Source organism: Carassius gibelio, chromosome A19 (assembly GCF_023724105.1).
Source record: "Carassius gibelio isolate Cgi1373 ecotype wild population from Czech Republic chromosome A19, carGib1.2-hapl.c, whole genome shotgun sequence".
Lineage (NCBI taxonomy): Eukaryota > Metazoa > Chordata > Actinopteri > Cypriniformes > Cyprinidae > Carassius > Carassius gibelio.
This window is the reverse complement of record NC_068389.1, coordinates 16,633,843-16,653,313: the sequence shown is the minus strand read 5'-3', so window position 1 is coordinate 16,653,313 and position 19,471 is coordinate 16,633,843. Positions and strand designations below refer to the sequence as shown.

Genomic DNA, 19,471 nt, shown 5'->3' with positions numbered 1-19,471 from the left:
TGTTTCATGTCAAATTATATAAATACAGTTATATCTTCAGATACCTGTCCAGATCTCAGGTGTTTCATGTCAAACTACACTAATACAGTTATGACTTTAAATATCTGTCCTGATCTCAGGTGTTTCATGTAAAATTACATTAATACAGTTATGACTTAAGATCCCTGTCCTGATCCCAGGTGTTTCACATCAAATTACATAAATACAGTTATATCTTCAGATCCCTGTCCAGATCTCAGGTGTTTCATGTCAAACTACACTAATACAGTTATGACTTTAAATACCTGTCCTAAACTCGTGTTTCATGTAAAATTACATTAATACAGTTATAACTTCAGATCTCTGTCCTGATCTCAGGTGTTTCACGTCAAATTATATAAATACAGTTATATCTTCAGATCCCTGTCCTGATCTCAGGTGTTTCATGTAAAATTATATAAATACAGTTATAACTTCAGATCCCTGTCCTGATCTCAAGTGTTTCACGTCAAATTATATAAATACAGTTATAACTTCAGATCCCTGTCCTGATCTCAGGTGTTTCATGTCAAATGTAAATTAAAGGTGCCCTTCTTCGTGATCCCATGTTTTAAACTTTAGTTATGTTGTTGTTGGAGTATAAATAATATCTGTAAAATTCTAAAACTCAAAGTTCAATGCCAAGCGAGATATTTTATTTAACAGAATTCGCCTACAAAAAACGACCCGTTTGGACTACAGCCCTCTAGTTCCTGCAGTAATGACGTCACTAAAACAGTTTTTTGACTAACCACCGCCCACATGAATTCACAACAAGGGGGGCGTGGTCTTGTTGCACTCCGACAGAGAAGAAGGAAGAGCTGCGTTTGTGTTTGCCATGTCATTGAAACGCTGTTATTTTCATCTCGGAGTCCAATCATCTTTGTTTGGGCTTCAGGGACGCTGTACTTGGAGATTAATGAAATTTATGTTTAACTCGGTTCCCAAAAATTATAATCCACATGTAAAACTAGGGCTGGGCGATAAGACGAAATATATCGTCTGGAGGATAGAAAATGTCTATCGTTTTATATAAGGCTCTATCGTTTAAGCCACGATAAGGCGTTCACGACAGAATTTTACGTCAAGATGCACCTCACGCAACGGCATGCCCATGCACGCTGCAATACAAAGACGCGGTTCAGACCAGGGTAATTCTCAACAAGATGACCAGCCAACCCAAACCGAGGAGCTTGTACCTAAAAGAGGGGCGACTTATGTTGCATGGATGCCTAAAACGGATGAAAAAGTTGAAATGTTTTTAACTCGATGCGGTGTGGACGCGCCTGGAAAAAACGGGCGCGTCGCACCGCGCTTCCATTATGACCGCGCATACCGCGCGGCTACATTGGAAATAACTGTCATGATTCTGCCCTCGTGTCCTTGATTTTCTTCTAGTCTTGAGACAGGATCATGACAGACCCATGTTTTGTGTGCAAGCACATGGCCTGGTCGTTGGGCCATGTGCTTGTGTTGTCTCGTTCCCTTGCCCCGCCCCCTTGTTATCCTAGTTTTGTCGTGATTGCCTTACCTGTGCCACCTGTTGTGTCTTCATTAGTCTTCCTATTTATATCCCCTTATGTTCACTGTCCTGTGTGGTTCATTTTTTCTAAATGTTTCCTTGTGATATATTGTTACTCTTTGTTGCACTTTGAAGAAGACGTTGTGTTACCTGTGATTGTTTATCTGTAGTTAGTGTTCTTGTGTTAAGAGTCTTTGTTTATCGTGTCAGCTCAGTCTTGTTAAATCGTTTAGTCTTTGCCCTAGTCGTTGTTTTCCCCCTCGTGGGTTTTGTTTTCCCCTTTTGTCAATAAATAGCCCTGTGTGTAGTGTATCCTGTCTGTGTTTGAGTTCATCCCAACCCTCCACATAACAACAACGCAATATGTGAATGGCTCCACAGGCTTTTACCCGTGGCACACCATATAGCCATAGCTCCCGCAGATGGAAGGAGATCACTTCTGTTGTTTTCAAGCATATCCACACGGTCGATAATAGCTGGTTGAAATATTTTAATGGCAGGTGTTAACATGACCAACAGTCTTGCTTGAAAATAAGGTTCTAAATAAAAATTTAGTCCATACTACCTTTATTTGTTTTGTATATCATTTCAAACTGCATTTCCACATTGCAATTTTATATAGACTATTCATAAACTGAATTAACAGAAAAATTGCTATATCGTTATGTATATCGTTATCGGGATATGAAATTTTGGCCATATCGCCCAGCCCTATGTAAAACTATGTGCAGCACATTTTGCTGAGGACAGCTTCCTCTATCTCAATCAGTTTAATGCCAGATTCGCAAAAAGATTATTTTTGAAAGATGGAGCAGTTCCCTCTTTGTCTGGAGAAAGGACACAAAATACAACGCTGTTTAGCTTTGTTAACTAGAACTAGCTGCTGTCGAATCACAGCAGGAACCGCTGGCCCAATCAGAACCCGTTACGTATTTCTGAAGGAGGGACTTTATAGAACAAGGAAGTCATCAGCCCGTTTTTGTGACAGTGAAAACAGCGGTATACAGATAAGTGAATTGTGTGAAAAATACTGTGATTTTTTTACACGCGAAACATGAACACATGTTATATTTCACACTGTTAACACAATCAAAGCTTCAAAAAAGCTTAAAAAAAACGGGACCTTTAAAGTTATGGCTTCAGATCCCTGTCCTGATCTCAGGTGTTTCATGTCAAATTGTATTAATACAGTTTAAACTTAAGATATCTGTCCTGATCGTTTCATGCTCACAATATACTATTCAGTTATGGTATACCCATTTCACTTCAATAGGTTTGGCTTCACATCCATTCTATCATGATTTCTATCACACAAGACAAGTCTGCAGTTAAACCTCAGATTTTATTAGTCTCAGTACTTTTCCAAAGCCAACTGCTGTAAAGAAAACCCTTTTAATTATTCATAATTCTATACTAAATTGAATTTACACAGAAAGAACATATTTAGTTTGATAATGTTTGAAGGACTGGTTGCTTCAGGGCTTACAGGATCTTCTGATATATTATGTCCCAAACCATCACTTTTCTGAATAGTGGACTGTTTACACTACAGAGAAAGAGATAACTTAGATGAATCAAGAGCATTATAAAGTGTTTGAGGATTAAAAGGTGTGAACAGGAACACTGTTTTACCTGTCTGAATGTGAGAGGCTTATCAAATTATTTTGTGATTACCATGGACGTCAATAACCATGTTTGGTTTGTAGTAAAACTTACAGTAAAATATATGTAGAGTAACGTTACTAACATTACGGCACGTTTGAAATGTTTTGGTTGTTTATTTGTTTTCGAAAATTGCTTAACTGCAAGATAATAAAACAACAGATATTACATATCTACCTTTATGACTGTTTTCTCCTTCATTATCCATTATAGGTATGCTTTTATTTCTCGATAATCCATCTGAGTTGATTCTAGGATTAAAAAATGACTGGGCAAAAAACCAAATATATATATTTTTTTATTTATCATTATTTTTTCTTTTGAAAGAGGGCGTTTTACCTTCAGAAATGCCCATTTTACATCGTGGTAATGAATCTCAATGACTCATTTATTAACAGTGACTTGCTGCCACCTACTGGCGGTTTTAATTTCACATTTTTATTTATTTAATTTCACATTTATTTACTTGCACAATTTTTTTTTTTTTCATGTTTTAAATAGTTTCAAATATCATTGTTGTGACTGCATGTTAAATACATCCATGTATTCTCTGGGCTACATTTAGGCTAATAATAATACAATGAAATTTCACTCCACGGGTGTGCCAGGGTGTGCCTGTGCCACCCACAGTGGCAGCTGCCTCACCTCAAAATAGATGCAGAATTATTTTTTATAGTCTCATTATTATTATTATTATTTTTACTAAACTTGGGCTATTGTTGTTTACTTATAAAATATATATATTTTTAAATCAACCCTTTCACGCGTTAATTACAAATATTTTAACTTTTAGCAGCCACTAACAGATGTATCGGTATTCGTTTTATTTCGTTTTTCATTTTTTATTAAAATATATACACAAACTTGCTTACCATGTCAACTATCTGATATTCCGATTCTTCGTTCAAAAACCTTTATAAAGTATCTTGATCTATAACGAGATGAGCGCTGCAGTTCAGAGTCCTGTCAGCCGGATTTAACGTACAGCACTTGAATTCCCCAGTTTCTCCCGAAATACATGAAGTGGCTGTTGAACTGGGAGAAGAATAGAGTAAACTTTTAATGCTATGTGTGGCTGATATATGAATGAAACACGTCGGCAAATTACATTTGATTAGATAGTTTTTACTGCTTCCATAGACATCAAGTGTGTATTTTACAAACTACCAATATATTGGTTTACTAGTGATTATGTATATTTAAATGTATGAAACAAGCGCTGAGCGCGCGTCCGTCTCTGGCTCAGCGCCAGCCAACGCGCGAAAGCTGTTTGAATCTGGCAGTTCTGTGACGCCACTGAACATTCTAAATCATACTCTCAGGGGCACAGACATAAGAATCCAATATAATGCTAAAAATGTTAAAATGCAATTTACATTTTAAATGATTTTTGTTAAAATATATCTGCCAACATTTGGACTGCCAACCAATCAGCAAACAGCAGCTGACTGTGACCCCAGATAATTTTTGATTGGACATTGCTAGCTAGCAATATGTCGCAGAGCTCCTTTCTTATTTTTTTTATTTTTTTTTTAGCAAAAAACATTGGCTTGATGAACAGCCGGACACAAGGACTTAACGTTCCACCTGATGAGGATGTTTCTCCCTCCCGGGCCCAACATCAACAGACAGTGTTGCCAGATTGGAAATGTCCAAGTATCGTACCAGAAGTTCAAAATGATCGTATTTTGAAGAAAATTATTACATTTAACAATTAACTACATTTTGACACGACCTGCAAATTACCACTAGGAGTATGGTTGGAAGCAGTGCGACAAAAATACTATCCCATAATTTTGCACAGTAATCTGACAATAAATGTGGCACACTCAGATTTTCATATGCACACATGAGTCTCTTTTCTGGCTACGTTACTGTCAGAAATGTTTTCTTATGTTGGAATGAACTTTTTTATGAAGTACAATAAACACCACATACTTAAAAACTTTTACTCCAGTGATATTCTAAACGGTGACTTCAACTTGTACTAAAGTAATTTTCTGGTAAGAAATCTGTAGTTTTACTTGAGTGTTTATGCATCACTGTTTACGAGGGAGGAGCTGGGGTGGGTAGGATGGCTGTTTATATATTTACTATCATGCTAATTATGTTGATTATGAACATGGTCCACTGTGCTGAATTGGTTGATTATCTGAACGTACTCCTTCCTTTGTTAATAGAACATCTTACAGTAGCTAAATCTGAATGTTTGCTTCTTTTGAACCTCATCAGGTTCTACCAAGATATATATTTTGAATAATAAAAACCTGGCAACTTTTCTGTTTTTATTGCAGGAACCCACATATTAAATGTGGGTTCCTGTAATAAATTATGCTGCTTGGTTAGTATAGTGGGCATGTTAGTTAAGCCTCGATTAAACTTTTAAAAGATTTCACACACACAATGTATAGAATTGAATGCATTCTTTTCTATGTAGGATATAGACATGTTTGGATTCTCTAAAAATACAAACATGCAAAGGTGCAGTAACTGCCTTTTTATTTGATTGAAAAGTGAGAAAGCTTTTGCCATCTGAAAGCATGTCATGACTGAAAACAGAGGAAAATGAGCTTTGTTTGGCAATAGACTCAAAGTGATATTTGATAAGAAACAAAATACCCATTATCTGAATAAAATAGAAAACCCACTTCATGTTTTGAAAATAAGCGCATTGAAATCCTTTGCTTGTGAACATAAGAAATTAGAAATCAGGCAGACATTCAAAGTGGCCAATTAAGTCAGACATCTTTTCCCCAACATTAAAGCACTTAACTCATGGAATAATGTATTTCGGAACATTGGACATGCTTTATTTTCAGAACTTTTCACAATTTATTTAAACATCTCACATATACAAAATAGGTACAATAAACTTTGTGGTTCGTTTTGAGAGAGAGGCTCCTGTGATCCTTTTTTAAATGGACGAACTGTGCTGTCAGTATTAACACTGGGGGCGTAAAAGAATGTAATGCCTGAACAAAACAAAACAAAACTAACAAAAAAAAAAACTAAACATCTGAACAAAACTCAGAGAAAACGAAAACAAAATTAAAAACCAGACAAACATTAGTTTTAGGAATATTCCACCTGCTTAAAAATGGGGTTATCAGGGCGACCTGTGCAATATTCCTTAGAGACAATACAAAGTAATACAGTAACAGTGGTTTACTCCACAGCTGCATGTATAGCACCATATAATATCACTGCATCTAGCACCTTTGAAACAGGACAGAACTTGAAGCCTTAGTACCAACTAGTGACAACTAGGATGTTGAGTAATATTTTCCTTTACACATGAGGTAGTTTAAACCTTACGGAAATTGTGTTTTTAAACTTCCCCTTTGGAAGATATACAAAGACCACAAAGTGATGTATACTTTCATCGTTTTTATTACACTTCTTTTATTTTTACAAAATGATGACATGTCCCATAACATGGTGTTATCCCGTGTCTCTTTGGGCTGCTGTATTAATTTGCATTGCACAATTCTCCGTTCAGTCCATTGGTCCTCTCCGATAGAGCCCAGCTTAAGCAAGTGGATTTGCGGAAAAAAAATCAGCATTCAGTATAAAAAAAAAAAACACACACACACACACAGACAGAAGGGCAGAGATTTTTCTTTTTTTCTTTCTTTCTCTCGTTTAATTTATCATGAGTCTATTTATTTGAAACAGACTGGGCCAATGTCCAAACCAAACTCTTGATCTGCGCCACCAATGTCCAAAGGTGCAATGTCGAGGATGGGAAGGCGAGATGGTTTATTTGTTCTGTATTCAATGACTGTCTTGCTCCACTGGCCAGTGTGTCTCTGCAGGGATGCAAAAAAAAAGACAAAACATGTTGAGTGACTTCTTTTTTTGACAAACTGTCATAAACATGCCAAGGTGCAAACATGTATGGACTTCTTTGGTAGCTCATGTAATTGTGATAGTATGGCTCATATGTATGTTGAACACTATCCTCTGTATTATACTAAACTCTTAACATCTTATTTTGTGCAAACTGAACATAGATTTAGTTTGTCTGTATAATCGAAGTGTAAGAAAGAGAACTTACACTGCAGCCATCCTCTAGGACGCTGAAAGTGAAGCGGCTGTTGCCCTCTGCCCTGAGCTCCACATCATTGGAGCCCTGCAGCAACACAGCCTTCTTCAGGTTTCCATTCTCGGCATCCATGTAGGCGATGCTGTTCTTGCAGTGGTAGGTGATGTTCTGGACTGCCTGGTTGGCCAACAAACGCATGAAGGCCAGCTGAGTAGCCATGGACTGTGGGCTCAGGGTCTCATCATTGTAACCGAACTGAAAAGGGAATGGAAGAAGCCAACCTTCAGACTACTTTCTCTTGATAAATCTTGAAGGATCAATACAGTAATTCATTTTGTTCTGTCTGACGTCTCCAGCTATTGAGAAGTTCTGCAAATTACCTCAGTACCACCATTGATGGTCTCGCCGAACCAAATGTGTTTCTTCTCCTGGGAACCTCTGTACCAGTTTTTGCGTGGGATGCTCTCTGGGTGGGGGTGGATGCAGGTCTGGCCAGTAGAGAAGTCGCAGTAGGCCTTGATGGCATCCATGGTGCAGCCCTGGTTGGGGTCGATCCAGTAGAAACCTACAGGGAAAGAAAGAAATACAGATCATTAGAATGATTGGAACTATTGGAACTACTGGAAGATGGGTTAGTGCTATTGGAAGAAGAAAGACCTTCGAATGCTTTGGTCACTTACCACTGCTCCATTCAGGGTGGCTGAGCCTGATGTCACGGCAAGTACGGGCAGGGTTCTTCTTTGAGCCCTCAGGGGAAAGCAGATTCTCAATCTGAGTGTTCAGGGACTTGATGGTAGCATCCACCTCATAATCCTTAGCCCTCAGAGAGCCCTGGTCAGCTCTGTACTCATCATAGCCTCCAGAAATGTCATATCCACCACCAGCTGGACCAGCGGGTCCGGGAAGACCAGGAGATCCAGGAGGACCCTAGAGTTAAACACACTATTGATTTACCACACATCGTGGTATTCATGATTACAACTTTGGTGTCTTCTCTACATTTCATCTCAATTTAAAAGACAGTATGTTCTATATTATATATATTTTATAATATAAATTTTCTGTTTTTCTTTCTATCTATGTTAAGAGTAATACTCAAATGTATTTTTACTCACAGAAGGTCCAACATGTCCAGGAGGACCACGGTGTCCAGGGGGTCCAATAGCACCAGGCATGCCATTTGAACCATCCTTACCAGGGGGGCCATTAGGACCAGCTGGGCCCTAAAGACAAAAAGCAAACAACCATTTTGCACAGTTCCACACTTTTATTACAAAATCTTGTGTGGTAAGTCTTTAGAATGAGAAAGTTACTTACTCTTGGACCAGCAGGACCAGCAATACCAGCAGGGCCGCTGTCACCAGAAGGACCCTGTAACACACTGTCATTTGACTTTGTTCTGCAGTCTTTAATGCTGAATCATTTTACTAATCTGTATGAACTAAACGAAACTGTTCAAACTGTTTGTACAGGAACAAGACGTTGAGGCTTATTATGCCACTTACGTTGGGTCCGGGCATTCCCTGCAGACCAGGATGTCCACGGAGTCCCTTCATGCCCCTTTCTCCTTTGTCTCCAGCAACACCTTTCTCACCACGTGGTCCAGCAGGGCCCTATCAATCAAAGAGAGACAAAAGAAGAATTTGAAAGTAAGAAATATCCATAGAAGCCATTGACCATGTCCTTCAATGAAAATGCAATGAGAAAGATGATGCCTGACACACTTACAGGTGCACCTCTTGCTCCAGCAGCACCAGCAGGGCCAACAGACCCAGAAGGTCCCTAAAGGAGGTGTAAATGAGAGAATGGATTGATTTAAATGTATGAAAGTCTCTTCCATTTCTATGCATAATTAAGTAAATGCTGTAGCATAGTTCAGTGACACATACAGATTCACCGCGGTTTCCGGGTCTGCCAGCAGCGCCTGATGGTCCATTGGGTCCAGGAGCACCAGCGGGTCCAGAAGGTCCAGCGGAACCAGGCTCACCACGGTCACCCTGGTAGTCGAAATAGTCCAGTTCAATTACCTCTTTCGATTTTGTAACACAAACTGGTCTGGTAGTGAAAACTTTAGGATTTATTACAAGACTACAGTCTTAGGATAAAGCTAGTCATGGTTAAATATGAAGAAATGCAAATTCAGAAGTCCTATCAGGGATATATACCTTGAGGCCAGCAGCACCAGGACGGCCAGGAGGTCCATCATTACCAGGGCTTCCCTACAGAACAACATAGAGGCATATGTGAATACTGGAAAAAAATACAAAATTGTGAGTCTTACAGTGAGACAAAATTGGTACTCACCTCACGTCCAGCCTCACCCTGAGGACCAGTCATGCCAGGCATACCAATGTTGCCAAGGGGACCACGGGGACCAGGAGCACCAGCAGGGCCAACTCTTCCAGGCTCACCCTAAAGAACAAACAAAAACTGATTAAGATTGAACCTGTAGCAAGTTATTTTTGACCAGTTTGGACACAATCAGGAGGTCAGTGCACTTACAACAGCACCTGGGCCACCAGGAAGACCACGGTCACCTCTGGAGCCAGGAAGACCATTGAATCCCTGAGATCCCAGCTGACCCTGAGGCCCAGCAGATCCAGGTGCTCCCTGATTTTTAAAAAGAAAAAAATATCATGATATGTATTATATACTAGGTAGTTTAACTTTGCAATTAACACAGTCTGGCTTGTTTAGCTTGTACGTACTTGTGGGCCAGGCTCTCCAGGGGATCCCTTCTCGCCAGCCAGACCAGGTGGTCCAATAAGTCCATTCTCTCCTGGTGGACCAGCAGGGCCAACATCACCACGAGCACCACGTGGGCCATCCTTTCCAGGAGCACCAGTGGGACCAGAAGGTCCAACAATACCCTAATGGGCAGGAAGAATATCAGATGAGACAATAAAGATATATCCTGAAATGAAGCAAGTGGTAGCAAGAGCTAATATGAAGCATTGGGTCCAGATAAAGTTATCTGATATTACTCACAGCAGGACCAGGAGGTCCAACTCTGCCAGCAGCACCAGGGAAGCCAGTCAGACCCTAGGATAGAGCCAAAAATGTATGGGTCATGTCTAGGAAATGTTGCACAACAAAACATGCAAATGAACATATAAATCCATGAAAGCATACTTACAGGGGGGCCGCTGTCACCACGGGCACCAGGTGGGCCAGCAGGACCAGCAGCACCCTAAAGATGCACAAACATTAAAAAAAGTTCAAAATCATAAAAAGTAGATATAATGTTATATATACCTCCTTGATGTCAATACTACAACAGTTTTCAGATTTTTACAATCACACTTAAGAAGTCAATTCTCATTTAGGCATGTTTCTTCACCAGTAAATGGGATGTATTAAATGTAGTCTCAAACTTACGAGGGGTCCAGTATTGCCAGCAGGACCAGCAGGGCCAGGGGGTCCAACATCACCCTTTCCACCAGCAGGTCCTTTCTCACCTCTTTGTCCAGTCTGGCCATCAGCACCCTACAAGCCACATTGTGTCCTTGTCAGTTTTTAGTGCAAGCTTTTAAAACGGCGATATTTGGAAGTCTAAAATTGAATGTATGAATCACAAAGAAACATTCTTTAGTTGCAGACTTCAGAAGATTTCACGTGGACTTACTGGGGGTCCAGCGAATCCGGAAGGTCCAGCAGGGCCAGACTCACCACGTTCTCCCTAAAATACATGTCAAGATTTGAACATGAATGCTTGATTCTGAAGCGAATTATAGTTATGCACAGCTCTTTTTTTTAATTCCTTGATATTGGACAATCATAAAATAATTAAATATTCATTGTATCAGTATGTAGTAAAGAGCTGATCCTAATACTCACAGGGCTACCACGTGCACCAGCAGGTCCAGGAGGACCGAAAGAACCAGTCTCACCCTGCAAGAGAACACAGAGTTAAGTTTGATCACAGCTACTTGAATTAAGTACTTCTGCCAGTCTTCCAAGTTAATAATTTTTTAGGCTATCACTTTCTTTTTGGCTACACAAAGTGCCAAGGAACACCTGTAAATCATTTTGGAGATCGCTCAGAACAGTTCAGCATTTTGGAGATTCCTCAGGACAGTTGGGCTAAATTCACGATGCAAGCCATAGTCCTCCAATCCAATTTTTGTGAGGCCATACAGTTAAGTTAAATGTGGCTCACTTAAAGCATCTTACCATAGCATGCTGAAGAAATTTCATAGCAATTAACATTTCATAAATGCTGTCATAAAAAAATTGATGAACATTGGATTTCCAGTTTTAGATCAGCTCGTTACAATTTCATTTGTTTTCACTGTTCAAAGTAATTTGTGTCCTCATATGAAAGTTTTATAGAACGTATTTGTCACAGGAGGATCAAAAATCCGATTTAAACCACATTTGAATGAATGTAGCAATGTCTGATTGTTGTTTATTATCTAAACCAGTCCTTTTTAAACTTGTTCCTGCTCTACCCCCAGCTCTGCAGATTTTGCATGTCTCCCTAAATTACACACCTGGTTCAGATCATCATCTCCTCATGAAAGAGCTCTATGAACTCAAATGAATGCGTCAGAAAAGGGAGACACGCAAAATGTGCAGAGTAGTGGGTCCCGAGGAAAAGGATTGAAAACCACTGATCTAAACAACCATCATCACACACTGTTTTTCATCTTATCACACATATTGACTGTAGATGATAATAATATAATTCCTTATAATCAAATAAAAAATACAAATATTGAAAATAAATCAAAACATGTCCGTTTTAATTTGGCATTAGTGTTTGAAAATGTGAAGATGTGATTCATCATGCAAGATCCATAAAAATACAAAGACTTGTGTAAATGTTCAGTTTCAATGATTCACAATGATAGCAACAATTCTTTGCATTTATCTGGCATAACAACTGAGAGAATGCTCTTTACCTTGTCACCATTAGCACCAGCGGGTCCAGGTGGTCCACTGGGTCCAGGAGCACCCTGTACATTGAGGACAAAGTACCATAAAAACATGGCTACAGAAAATATGTGTAATTTTGAATGAAATGAAATAAAGGTACTGTGTATACTTACACGGGCACCATCTCTTCCAGCGTTGCCCTCTAGTCCTCTGTATCCTTGCTCACCCTGTGTATAAGAGAAATGTTTTAGTCAACTGTAGGAGACATACAGATTTGGCAACATATTCAGTATAGAGTGCCACAAGCATTGCTACAAAGCATACCTTCTCTCCTTTAGGTCCAGGAGTTCCAGCAGTACCACGCTCACCAGGCATACCAGCAGCTCCCTGGTGTCCAGGGCCACCAGCAGCTCCAGCTGCTCCAGGCTCTCCCTGAAGAATACAGATTTGGTCAGTTATTCTCATAAAAAGATCCATCTAGATGACAAGTGTGGTTATATGTGTACGTACCTTGTTTCCATCAGGGCCAGGAGTACCAGCAGGGCCGCGAGCACCAATGGGTCCCTGAGCGCCAGCAGCACCAGCGGGTCCAGGGCCACCACGCTCTCCCTAAACAGTGATAAAAGGGTAGAAGAACCATAAGATAGGCTCATTTCTTTTCATGCGTGTACCCGTGTGAGAATAAACACGGATAACAAGCTATTAGGGAAAGTTAAGTTACCTTTACACCAGCAGGTCCTGATGCACCTTGTTCTCCAGGGATACCCTGTTGAGAGATATTAAATATTTGTAATGATTTGCATGACACTATGCATCCAGCATTATGCAGGTGAACCAAAAAATGCATAAGTTGCATAGCATCTGAGCCATGAATACTTACTCTATCGCCGGGCTTGCCAGCCTCACCAACAGGTCCAGCGGGGCCAGGAAGACCCTGTTAAGGTTGAGCAGAAGACTCTAAGTTTCTAAGCTTCAAACACCACATCAACAGGTAGAATGCATATAAGACTATTGCAAATTCCCAACCATTGATACATCAAGGGATTACTACTTTGATTTTATTTTGTCTGGATTTCTCCACAACAATACAGCTGCCCCCAAACTGTCTAAACTCGTAAAAGGCAAACGCGCTTGAGCTACTTGATAACCCTGTTTTCCACCCACTGTATTGATTAAAGGAAAACATTTCTGGCCACATTTGATACTTGAGCCGTACTTATGGGGTTGTTGGTATACATGAGGAAAGGTTGTGAAACACTTCTCATATTTAACTCCACAGTTGTAACTTGAATGAAGACGTTCATCATTTTGAAAGAAGGCTTGTAAAATTATCAACTGGCATGACATGACACTGACCTGGAAACCAGGAGCACCAGATGGTCCCTGCTCTCCCTTCTCACCTGGGGCACCCTAAATGAGAAGACAACAATCCATTACCACTGAGAAAGAGTAAAAGGTTGTGTACTAATCCACAGCGATAGTCTTTTCAGAAAGTCTACTTACAGCAAGTCCGACGGGACCAGCAGGGCCGTTGTTGCCATCAGGACCAGGGAGACCCTAAGTGAAAAGAGAAACTCAGTCAGAGCAGTTCAGTAACTAATAACTGACTCCTTGGATGCTGGATCCTTAAGAATGTTTATAACAGATTTATTTCTCTCTGAAATACTTACTCTCAGTCCAGTGGGGCCAGCAGGTCCCTTCTCACCAGGCTTGCCAGCCTCGCCCTGCAAGGAGGTTCATTGATAAACTCATTGATATGTCACATGTTGAATCTGTAAAAAAAGATGAAATGTACAAAATAAAATCAATACTTACAGTAGCTCCCTTAGGACCAGGGAATCCAATATTACCGGGCTGGCCTCTGGGTCCAGTTGGGCCAGGGGGTCCGCTGCGGCCATCTTGACCAGAGGGACCCTAGAAAATGGCATATAAAGTGGTATTAGTAACTTTTTTACTATTGTTAAAAATATATCACAGCATATTTTTACAAATTACCATTGGTTACTCAAACTATGTGTATTATACAAATATAAACTTTGATTGTACTCACAACAGGCCCTTCCTTTCCAGGGGGTCCAGAACTGCCAGGGCTACCAGGGAGACCCTGAAAATATATAAAGTGGTTTTGTTCATATGGCCACATGTTGAGAATGCTTGATCTTTTTGATTTCCATATTTTCCCTGTCATAATGGACTGGACAGATTTAAATTAGTGGGAGGATAATACTCACTCTGGCTCCAGTAAGACCAGGCTCACCAGCACGACCAGCATCTCCAGGAGGTCCACGAGCTCCAGGGCTACCAGTAGCACCACGGGCACCAGGCATGCCCTAAGATACATAGATATGTGTCTTAAATAAAGCATCAGAACAACGTATAAATGCATGGATTTTCAGAGCTTAGCAGGAAATTATACAGTATACATACACATATTTTTATAGCAATCTATGCTTTTATCCAAAGCAGCTAAACTGCTGTGACATTCTGTACAGACTCTGTAGCTTGATTCAATACAGAACAGGTCTTCTAATATCACTTTATTCTTACCATTGGGCCCGATCTTCCAGCCAGACCAGGCAGACCCCGAGTACCAGCGGCTCCCTGCAAGAAACATCAATATACATTGATACAATCAGTACTCCTTAGCCCACTAAGCAACTAAAAGTGGTGATCATACATTTTCATTGTTTAATATTTGTCACTGTAATACCCTTATAATGTAAGTCAAGTCTTGCACTCTCCCTCTCTGACACTTAAAATTGAGATGCCCCTTAAGATATTAATATTAACAGCTTATTACTAAGATACCTCAAATCAAACTTACTCTAGGTCCACGCAGTCCAGCGGGTCCAGTAGCTCCCTGCTCACCAGTTGAACCTCTCTTACCCTCTTCACCAGAAGGCCCAGGGGGTCCCTGAGGACCAGAACTACCCTGTACAATAAACAGGCAAAGAAGGAAGTGAAGAAGAGCATTCAGCTATAGCACAGATGATAAGCTTTATAAAGGTTGAGATGGCTGACAGTGTGTATACTCACAGGCTCACCCTTGACACCAGAATCTCCCTTCACTCCAACGGGTCCGGGGTCACCCTGTGCATTGAAACAGTTCAAAGGTTGGACTATTTTTATGTTCCACTTACGAGATCTACAAATCTGAAATTCACAACTAAAATTGCAGCTAACAATTTGGAGCTTCACTAATATACACTGTAAATGCAGCAGTACTGATTAATCAGATGGTACTCACAGCAAGACCTCTTGGACCAGAGGCTCCAGAAGGTCCCTGGGGGCCAGGGCCACCTCTAGGGCCGGGGAAACCAGGGGCACCAGCAACTCCAGGGGTGCCCTGTGGAATAAATTAAAATGATTAGTACATTAACGCACCATACTTTATTTAGTTCAGTTAAGTAGTATGAAATAATGTGGAAACTCACAGCTGCTCCCTTAGCACCATTGATACCGTTAGCACCAGGGTTACCCTGTAAAAGTTTAAAGATAGACATATTATAATTTTTTTCTTCATGAACATCTGATGAATTTATCTGCAAATATTTAAAGTGCACTTACAGGGGGTCCAGCTGGACCCACAGCACCATTCGTGCCTGGCTCTCCTCTTTGTCCCTGAGGTCCAGATGGACCAGTGGGACCAGCGGGTCCAATTTCTCCCTGTCAAATATCATAGACGTTGTAAATTACAGATGGCAAGAGAGGGAAGTTTGCAAAATGTCGAATTAAGGAAAGGTGTAATATATTTAGAGCATGAGATCTAATCAAATTATATGAATTGGGAGTATTAGCTTGTATTAACATGTCTATTAATCTTCTGGCACATTATTTAACGCAGAGCTGCAAGGTGGATGTTACATTTCTTCAGTTTTGATTTCACCAGCTGTCACTCATACCTTAGGTCCAGGGGCACCTGGGAAACCAGGAGGACCAGCTGCTCCCAAAGGACCCTGCAGGGAGAGAAAATGTGTTGTTCTACAAGGCTTCTTTAAGACTATGCCATAAGGTAACAAAGAGGTCAAAGGGCAGCCAGTCCACTCACAGCAGGGCCAGCAGGACCAGTGTTGCCATCAGCACCACGAGCACCAGATGGGCCAGAAGGGCCAACACGACCTCTCTCACCAGGAAGACCACGAGCACCCTGTGCAACAAGAGGTATGAGATATGGACTTAAGATGAAGAGTTGAAGCAGGTGTTTATTTAAGGTGTTAAATCAATTTAAATGGATCCAATCATTTGAGAACTGGGATATACATTAAATATTTCCATAAATAATCATGTTTGACTTACTCTCTGTCCGGGGATTCCATTTGCTCCAGCAGCACCATTCTCACCCTGTTAAAAAAATTAAAAAGGAGACAAACATTAGCCTGTAAAATATATTTTAAGCTATTAATGTTATGGACTAGAAAATGTTGTAAGAGTGCCCTACAGTAATAACATCAGGATTAATATTAATAATAATATGTTTTATTTGTATAGCAGCTTTCATACACTTAATGCAGCTTCTTAAGTCAGAACTTAAAAACGTTTTTTTTTTTTAATGTAAAGCATCATTAAGTGCAGTTTCTTTCATGCACACATGAAATTGCACTAAACTGCGCTAAACTGAATTGTTTTATGTATTTTTTAAGTCATCTCATAATCTGAAATGTTTTAGGATTTTAAACCTTTGATTATTACCTTAAGACCAGCGGCACCAGGCTCTCCTTTGCGTCCGTCAAGACCGGTGTAACCCTGGGAAACAAGAAATGAAGATCACGGTTACATTGGAGATCGCTTAAAAACTTGCTGGTCTCTGAAATCAATTGAAACGAGAGGTTAAGGCTCGTCTTCTATGAGAAATGTTGGTTTTCGGAATTTGGAATTGAAAAGCTATCAGTGTCTTTTCATCAGTCCTCAATACTAAGCACTTACTCTGTGTCCCTTCATGCCAGGAAGTCCAGGAGTCCCGGGGAAACCACGGGCACCCTTTAGAAGAAAGAGAAAAGATGAAGTTTCTTGTAAGAAATATTACTATACCTGCTCGATTTAAACCAAAAAAGTGCATTTTAATGCCCTTACCTGTGCTCCAGGGACTCCTCTGTCTCCAGGTTTTCCAGGTCTGCCATTGTTACCCTTTAAGGAGAATAGAAAAAAGGATGTTAAGACACAACATATATAAACAAGGCGATGCATGGTCAAGTTATTAGTTCAGTTAAGGATATGGTAATATAGCACTCACATCGTCACCATTTTTACCAGGAGGTCCAGGTGGGCCACGAGAACCAACAGCTCCCTGTAATGAGATGATAGAGGGAAAAAAATCAGCTTTAAAAAACAAAACAAAAAAAGACTCGTGTGAAACAGTGTTGGCCAGGAGTACTTACAGCCTGCCCAGGCTCTCCAGGCTCACCAGCATGTCCTTGGAATCCTTGAGGTCCCTATATAAATTCACGGAAAAAGGAATACATTTATTTATTTTTTTAGACTCATAAACACTCACAACAATACTTAATTAACTGATTGATCATCAAACTAATAATTTACTCTAAAGCACTCATTTTAAACATTTTTATTTACAAATTTTACTAAAAAGGTATCAATACTTCAATCCATTTGTAATCCAGTTAAACAAAAGGAAACACTCACAGGGGCACCGGGAGGTCCAGATGGGCCTCTAGGTCCCATCAAACCCTGAAAAAGTGAAAGTAAAACAATTGTAGCCTGTGGACTCAATATGATCAGCAATATTTTAAATATTATGATCAAATAAACTAAAAGGTCCGGTATTTCATTTGAAGGAAATTGCTAAATTAATAGAAACAAATTTGGGCAAGACTAATTCTCAGTTTTGGATTTCGTCATACTTAAGTATTAAACTGTTCAATTTATTCTATTTAATTTTAATATTGATATATTTCATAGCAGAGAGGATTGACATCAACTGGAATGAAACTGAACAGAAGAGAAGCCGATATTAAATCAGATGGACTCACCATAGGTCCAGGGCCAGGTTCAGGTCCTTTAGCGCCATCATACTGAGCAGCAAAGTTCTACAGAAGAAATGAAGCAAAATATTTAGCGCGCTAGTGCAATAATAATGGATTTTTCCATAATTTTTATTTTATTTTATATCAATAATACAATATTTTAATATTAAAATATTGAACTTTATATTCCAATATCATTAAAAACATTAAACAAAATGGAAAGCTTTAATTAAATAATCATTTTGTTGACACAAAATATTCTCTAAATGTTTCTTCTTTCATACTTAAATTATGACACTGTTTCTAGCCTTCTACTGAAAATAAATACAGCTCACACTTTTGGAAGCCATTTTGAGGCCAAGGTTCAGGGCAAAGGTTAAAGGTCAAATGTTAGATATGACTGGGTCAAGAGATAATGGGAGGATCATTAGTCTCAAATGAAACTAGCCGCAAGCTTTAATCACTCATTCACTATGCAATATACAGGTTTAGGTCTCTGGAAGACCTAATTTTCGCTTGAAATGGAAACTTACTCCACCAAGACCAGGGGGGCCAGGGGGGCCGGGAGGCCCAGGGAGTCCAGGTCTGCCGGGTTTTCCATCTGGTCCTTTAGGACCCTATGGAGAACAAGAATAAATAACAAAATCAAGCTTTAAAATGTTAGGTAAATCTGTTGTGTTGATGTAAACTAGCCACCATGCTAATTTAGTGAAACTGAAACTGATGATGCCAAAAATACACAGAATAGCTTTTTCCTATCCATATGTCATTATAGATAATAGTTAAGTTAAACATCTTATAATAATCTATCGAAATTCTCCTATTTCAAATATAAATATAATAACTATATATTTTTAATATAACTATACTGTTGAAAAAAATGATGTGATAAACTTACCCTCTCACCTCTGGGTCCTTTTGGTCCCCTTAGGCCCTTTTTACAGAAAAGTATAATCAGACAGCTATATTTTAAAGTGCAGCAGTTTATTCATAATCCTTATTTCGACCTTCATATGAAAACCACTTGCTTTTTTCTATGCATGCTTAGGGTAATAGCAAAATATTAGTGATGCATTTTCAAGTTTAAGTAACATTTAGATATACTATGCCACATGCATCAACATAAACATTAGATCTAATGCTTATCTACATATAAATACAGGATTTATTTATCCCGGTTTTCTAAGATGTTTATGTCATGTGATATGCAATAGCTCATATCAGCTGCATGTTTTGTATTCTTCAAGCTACAAACATGCAAATTAATCTTGCAAAGCATGCACAGTGCAGTATATATCAGTAACTACCATTAACTACATGCCTGGAAATTAATTCGACATTAATGAAGGTAGCAATACATCAGTGATG

At 39.5% G+C, this 19,471-nt stretch overlaps 1 protein-coding gene across 1 annotated transcript; it reads right to left on the bottom strand.

The window, feature by feature from the left end:
• Window positions 1-5,983: 5,983 nt before the first annotated feature.
• Window positions 5,984-19,158, bottom strand: col1a2 (collagen, type I, alpha 2). The gene is made up of 48 exons (XM_052532956.1): window positions 19,002-19,158; window positions 18,637-18,720; window positions 18,110-18,166; window positions 17,763-17,807; window positions 17,501-17,554; window positions 17,356-17,409; window positions 17,196-17,249; window positions 17,049-17,102; window positions 16,815-16,868; window positions 16,422-16,466; window positions 16,174-16,272; window positions 16,028-16,081; window positions 15,693-15,791; window positions 15,560-15,604; window positions 15,373-15,471; window positions 15,162-15,215; window positions 14,950-15,057; window positions 14,673-14,726; window positions 14,357-14,455; window positions 14,176-14,229; window positions 13,941-14,039; window positions 13,796-13,849; window positions 13,629-13,682; window positions 13,482-13,535; window positions 13,006-13,059; window positions 12,847-12,891; window positions 12,636-12,734; window positions 12,450-12,557; window positions 12,299-12,352; window positions 12,152-12,205; window positions 11,085-11,138; window positions 10,873-10,926; window positions 10,626-10,733; window positions 10,384-10,437; window positions 10,236-10,289; window positions 9,956-10,117; window positions 9,750-9,857; window positions 9,552-9,659; window positions 9,413-9,466; window positions 9,137-9,244; window positions 8,976-9,029; window positions 8,753-8,860; window positions 8,565-8,618; window positions 8,363-8,470; window positions 7,928-8,174; window positions 7,628-7,812; window positions 7,260-7,502; window positions 5,984-7,011 (listed from the first exon to the last, which is right to left on the bottom strand). Exons 3-48 carry the CDS (start codon window positions 18,110-18,112, stop codon window positions 6,865-6,867), a joined length of 3,813 nt encoding a protein of 1,270 aa, XP_052388916.1. The 5' UTR covers window positions 18,113-18,166; window positions 18,637-18,720; window positions 19,002-19,158; the 3' UTR covers window positions 5,984-6,864.
• Between the last annotated feature and the right edge of the window lie 313 nt (window positions 19,159-19,471).

Bases quoted from the DNA above. Each gene is read 5' to 3' on its own strand.
- col1a2 (XM_052532956.1), bottom strand. The intron at 12,206-12,298 runs GTAAGTATACAC...CTCAATGTACAG, and splicing joins CTGGAAGAGATGGTGCCCGT to GGTGCTCCTGGACCCAGTGG. The intron at 8,175-8,362 runs GTGAGTAAAAAT...GTTTAACTCTAG, and splicing joins CTGGACATGTTGGACCTTCT to GGTCCTCCTGGATCTCCTGG.